General features: G+C 45.8%; 1 protein-coding gene across 1 annotated transcript in view; it reads left to right on the forward strand.

Moving 5' to 3' along the window:
• Positions 1 to 331: 331 nt before the first annotated feature.
• The window catches only part of GPR39 (G protein-coupled receptor 39), a 384,304-nt gene continuing 378,635 nt past the window's right edge, over positions 332 to 6,000 (forward strand). Inside the window, exon 1 of the mRNA XM_006894460.1 lies at positions 332 to 1,187. Coding sequence (XP_006894522.1) covers positions 332 to 1,187 — 856 coding nt within the window. The remainder of the gene's footprint in view (positions 1,188 to 6,000) is intronic.

The following is a 6,000-nucleotide window of genomic DNA, read 5'->3' on the forward strand; positions in this document are numbered from 1 at the left end:
GGAGCTCCAGGTGGACCTCTGGGTGCGCAGCCTGGGCTGCGCGCCTCTCTCTCCGGAGAGTGTGGCCCTGGTTCCTCCGCCCTCTTCCGCCTCGCTCACTCACACACACCCAGCACCCCACCCCCAGGCGCCTGGGAGCCTTCGCGAGGTTCAGTTGCTCCAGGAAGTTGCCAAGAAAACCGAAGTACTTGTCCCCATAGCAGGTAAAACCGAGTGAGCGGGTGAGAGCCTTGGCGTGCACGCTGGAGATCTGCCACTGAGAACTGGGCGCTCCCGGGAGAGGTAGGGACATTGAGCAGGTTTAGGGACCTGGTGGCGGTCTCTCCTGCTCATGGCTTCGCAAAGTGACTCCAGGGCCGACTGCTCCCATGTCATCGATCACAGCCATGTGCCCGAGTTTGAGGTGGCCACCTGGGTCAAAATCACCCTGAGCCTGCTGTACCTGAGCATCTTTGTGGTGGGCATCCTGGGGAACAGCGTCACCATCCGGGTCACCCAAGTGCTGCAGCGGAAAGGCTACCTGCAGAAGGAGGTGACGGACCACATGGTGAGCCTGGCCTGCTCCGACATCCTAGTCTTCCTCATCGGCATGCCCATGGAGTTCTACAGCATCATCTGGAACCCGTTGACCACACCCAGCTATGCCGTGTCCTGCAAGCTGCACACCTTTCTCTTCGAGGCCTGCAGCTACGCCACGCTGCTGCACATCCTCACGCTCAGCTTCGAGCGCTACGTGGCCATCTGCCACCCCTTCCGGTACAAGGCCGTGTCCGGGCCCTGCCAGGTGAAGCTGCTCATCGCCTTCGTCTGGGTCACCTCGGCCCTGGTGGCTCTGCCCTTGCTTTTCGCCATGGGCATAGAGTACCCGCTGGTGACCGTGCCTAGCCACCGGGGGCTCGCTTGCAACCGCTCGCGCACACGCCACCACGAGAAGCCCGAGACCTCCAACATGTCCATCTGCACCAACCTGTCGAGCCGCTGGACCGTGTTCCAGTCCAGCATCTTCAGCGCCTTCATCATCTACCTGTTGGTGCTGGTGTTGGTGGCCTTCATGTGCTGGAACATGATGAAGGTGCTCACCAGGAGCAAGCAGGGCACGCTGGCCGGGAAGGGGCGGCAGCTGCAGCTGAGGAAGGTGGAGAGCGAGGAGAGCAGGGCTGCCAGGCGGCAGACCATCATTTTCCTGAGTGAGTCCTGGCTGGGGCAGCCCCAAATGCCCCGTCCTCTTCCTGGAGGCTCTGTCCTCCAATTGTACACTTTCCACGCCTTGTTCTGTACAGTTGAGTTGGGACCGACTCACAGCTGACTCTCTCTCTAGAGGGTTGGTAAACCGCTCACGAGTTGATTGCCCATCTTTCTCTCAAGGAGCAAGTGGTGGATTTGAACCCCAATGCTTTTGGCTTGATAGTTCAATCCCTTGTCACTGGCCCCCCCAGCGCTCCTCACAGGCCGAAAAGCTCAACCTAAAGTGGAAGGAGTGGATCGATCCGAGTCTTGGAATGTTTCTTTCCTGCAGCGTGGTGATTTGTGGGGGGCCATGATGAAAAGACCATAGACCCTTGTTTGGGAATCATCTCAAACACTTACCTATCACTAGCAGAGTGGGCTGAAGGGAAGCTATAATGCCAACCAAGGGAGCTCTGGTGGCCTATTGGGTAATGAATTGTACTGCCAATTCAGAGGCTAGAGGTTTGAATCCACCAGCTGCTACTTGGAAGAAAGGTGGATAATCTTCCAGATTTATAATCTCTTAAAATGTACTACAGGATTAGCTATGAGTTGGTTCTGACTGACAATGAGTTTTACTCCTAATATTAGGAAGTATGAGATTAAATCAGATCACCTTAGCGAGGTAAAAGAAAATCCTTTGAATAGTCCTTTGAAAATTCCATAGTGATGTGAAAGAAGTTTCTTACCAGGGTTGTCTTTAATGGCAGAAACTTTCTGGGACAGTTACATGTTATTCTGGTGTGAGTCTCTCCTGTTTTGGTGGCATAGTCTGTAGGGGTTGCACCCCCACGTCTCTTTTGGTTCCGTTCTACCAGCAGTTCCACGGCGGTCTCCTCCTGGGTGATTTACAGCCTTAGAAAAGTGCTGGAGGGTCTACTGCCTGTTAGATTGGTTCTTAATGAGCAGAGTTTGTTCTTCCTGCCACTCTTTTTATCACCCCACGTGATCTCAGCCTTAAGAAATGGAAATTCCCCTCCAGCCAGGGTGGTGCTGGGGTTCCACTGTCCTCTGTCTGTCCCTTCTTATCCAATCAGAAAAATATGGCAGTATTAGGTGGCATGCTTGGCTGATGTAACAAACATGGTTGCTGGCATTCAGGGTCTTGACCGATGACCCTGGGTATCCAATTTGCACCTGAAGGAAGCTGTTTTCCCAGCTTTGGCTGTCATTCATGTATGTAATATTGAAACCTTTGCGTGTCAGAAAGGGAGCCATGCTTGTATTCCCAAAGCCTTCACAGAAGGGACCTGGTCACAGCACTCAGCCACATGTGGCTTTCGTGAAGACACAAAACAAGAAAAAGATCATAGTGTGTAGTGTGTGAGTCAAAGAGAGTGGGCAAAATGCATACTTTCTCTTCTCTCCCTTTCCAATGTCAAGAAAAGGAATAAATCACGGCTATGTTTGTTTTGGTGTGGGAAACCTGAGTAACAGGTTCCAAGGCCCTGGGTTGACTGAGAACTTGAAGGACCAGACTTCTGTTCCAGTCCTGGGGATCGACTTCAGCTGTGTCTGTGACCAGCAGACTTCTGAGTCTTTGCAAAATGAAAGGAGGGAGCTAGCAATATGTGGCTGCCTTCTCTGTGTCAGCGCTGAGTTGTGCTGCCACAAAGACATGTGGTTCAAGTCTTCCAGATGCTCCGCAAAGAGAAAGATGGGCGATTTCCTCCCCTGCCTTTAAAGTTTCTGAAAACTGTCTGGAGGGTTAAACTACCAGTCAGTTCTTCCTGGTGGTTGCAATCCACCAGCTGCTCTACTGAAGGAAGATGAGCAAGCCCCTGCTGTGAGATTTACTGTCTCCGAACACCTGCTGGGGCTCAGCTATGAGTCAATCTTGTACAATTGTTTATATACATTGTTTCAATCACATACATTTCTTATAAACAATTATTTTTTAAATTTTTTATTTTATATTGGTTGGCTTACAAAGTTCATATACGCTGTTTTTCGCACTATCCTTCATTCACACGGTGTTTCATATAATCAGTCTCATCCACTATGCTTTATAAAATTAATCACTGTTGAATTATGCTCACCACTATACTGTCTTTCCAGATCCCCACCAGATCTTTCCCATTTCCTTTACCCTCAACTCTCTCCACCCAACAAATTGTACATCCAATGGTTTCCTATCTTCCCATCTTCACCTCTCTGCTACAACCTCCCTCACCTGGATCCCCATACACATTCTCCTAGTTCTCTTTCTCTTTCTACAATAATGGTCTTATGCAGTATTTGTCCTTGTGAGACTGAGTTAGCTCACCCAGCATAATGCTCTCCAGTTGCTCCCAAGTTAGTAATTTTTAAAATTGTTGCTTCTCAGTGCTGCATAGTATTCTATTGTGTGATTGTACCACAATTTCTCAAGCCATTCGATTGTGGTTAAATATTTCACTTATTTCCATGTTCTTGTGATGACTGTGAATAATGCTGCTATGAACAGCGGTGTATGAATCTCTATTTGCACCTCAGTTCTAATTTTTTCACTTAAACAATCACTTTTTTATATGTCTTATTGTATACTTAATTACTCTTGATCTATGACTTTTATTCCCTCCCCCTCTCAAATCTCCCTTCTTATCCATTCAGAAAAACAAACAACAAAAACAAAACTCCAAAATGGTGCTATGCTTGGTGGTTTCTATTAAAGAGGAGGAACTTGAGCCTTAGAGAAAACCTACACTCATGACTCATTAAGAGCAGTACTAGGTTTCTGAACCTTCTTCTATAGGTTATGTCCTCCCTGCGGCTTCCATAGGAATGTGGTGAAAGTCAAAGAAACTAACGTAGATATTTGGAGAGGAAGGTGCTAGTGGGTTAAGGCTGGTGGTGGTGCTGCCTTGGAGGGATATTGGAGCCTTCTGGAAATTGGAGTTGGGAATCCATGGCTGTTAATGGCAAGAGGGGCATCCAGTGTAGTTTGGTTTTGCTTAAAGCTTGAACATCTATTTAAAATAGAATTATCTGTTTCCCTAATGGAAGTGTACCTGCAGCTGTTTCTAAACTCTTAGCAGGAATGTATGGTTTCTCATTGTCGTGAGTCTGAACTGACTCACAGCTGACTCTCCAGCAGGGTTTTAGAGGCTGTAAATCACAGGTGAGGAGATGGTATATCTTTCCCTGAAGAGCAGCTTTGAACTGCTTACCTTTTGGGTTGGCAATGTAACTCCTAACCACGGTATTCTTGTATAAATGATTCTCTCTCTCTCCTCTCTTTCTCTCTCTCTCTCTCTGTTTCTGGGTTATTTTTTTTAAAATTATTTTATTCATGTACATTGTGTTTTATGCAATCATTCATATACATTATGGGTTTCACTTTGTAATACATGTTTTGTTCCAGATTGTCAATTGATGTACACATTATGGCTAATCATCCATCCCCTTCAGATAGTCCCTCTTCTCTCTCATCCCAAAATAGTGTTCATTATCTAACCATTCTTGCCCCTTCCCCTGTGTCCATCCTATATTTATAACAGTATTTGTCCTTTTGTGACAGAGATATTTACTCAGCATAATGTCTTACCCATCTATGTTTTGTAGTGTTTTATGGGGTTTTTTTAGTGCTGCATAATATTATATGAATGTACAACCATCTTTCTGTCCATTTGTTGACTGGCACTTGGGTTGCTTGCTTCTCTTCACTCTTGTGAATAATGCTGCAGTAAAGAGGGATGTGCATACATCTGCCTGCATCACAGCCTCGGTTTCTTGAGGGTACATCCTCAGTAGTAAGGTAGCAGGTTCAGAGGGTATTTCTTTTTCAGCTTTTTGAGAAAGTGCCTACTGCTTTCCATAGTGCTTGTACCATTTTACATTCCCACTAGCAGTGAATGAGAGTTCCAAACTCTCTACATCCTTACCAGCATTTGTTTGTGTTATACACCTTCTGTTTTATATAATTATTTACTGTTAATCAGTGCCCCCTTTTTTTGGAGATATATATATATATATATATATATATATATATATATGTGGTTTATTTACAAAGGGTCTTTTTTAAAAAAACCATTGTAAATAAACTAGTATAAATTTTTTTAAAAAGAAGGTGGAGTGAATACACAGAGTCACTGTACCAGAAAGAATTGATTGACACTGAAAAATTTCAGAAAGTGCCATAAGAACAGGAACCAATGGTAATGAAAGAGGAAGTGGAAGCTACATTGAAGGTATTGGCAAAAAATAAAGCCCCAGGAATTGATGGCACACCAATTGACTTGTTTCAGTTAACATATGCAGCCTTGATTGCGTTTACCAGTCTATGCAATGAAATTTGGAGGATGGCTGTCTGGCCAATGGATTGGAAGAGGTCTATATTTGTTCCCATTTCCAAGAAGGGTGATGCAATTGAATGTGGAAATTATCAAACAATATCATTAATATCGAGAAGCGGTGCGGGCCCAAGCCGAGACCAGAGACCAGGCAACGCAGAGGACTCACACAATAGCTTCTGACACACCTCCAGGACATATCACTGTCCCTTCGGAGACAGTACAAGTAAACTTAAGAGACACTGGACACAGGAAGAAGAAGAAAAAAATCTCTCTGACAAGCTGTCAGGTCCTGGGTTGGACAATGGGAGATTAATTAATTCTGAAGGCATTTGGTAGAAGTGAAGTGGTATCCTGCTGGAGGGTGGAGCTGGCAAATAAGTGGGTCAAGGCACTGGGCTAAGGGGAGGGACTACACTGTAACTAATGGTCAACTCCAAAATGAGGGATTTATCTTTCACTATTCCACAAATTGCTGTCTGTCAGATACTCCTCTAAATCT

The sequence above is a fragment of the Elephantulus edwardii genome, unplaced genomic scaffold, assembly GCF_000299155.1.
Source record: "Elephantulus edwardii isolate Elephantulus edwardi_28Jun2011 unplaced genomic scaffold, EleEdw1.0 scaffold00143, whole genome shotgun sequence".
Lineage (NCBI taxonomy): Eukaryota > Metazoa > Chordata > Mammalia > Macroscelidea > Macroscelididae > Elephantulus > Elephantulus edwardii.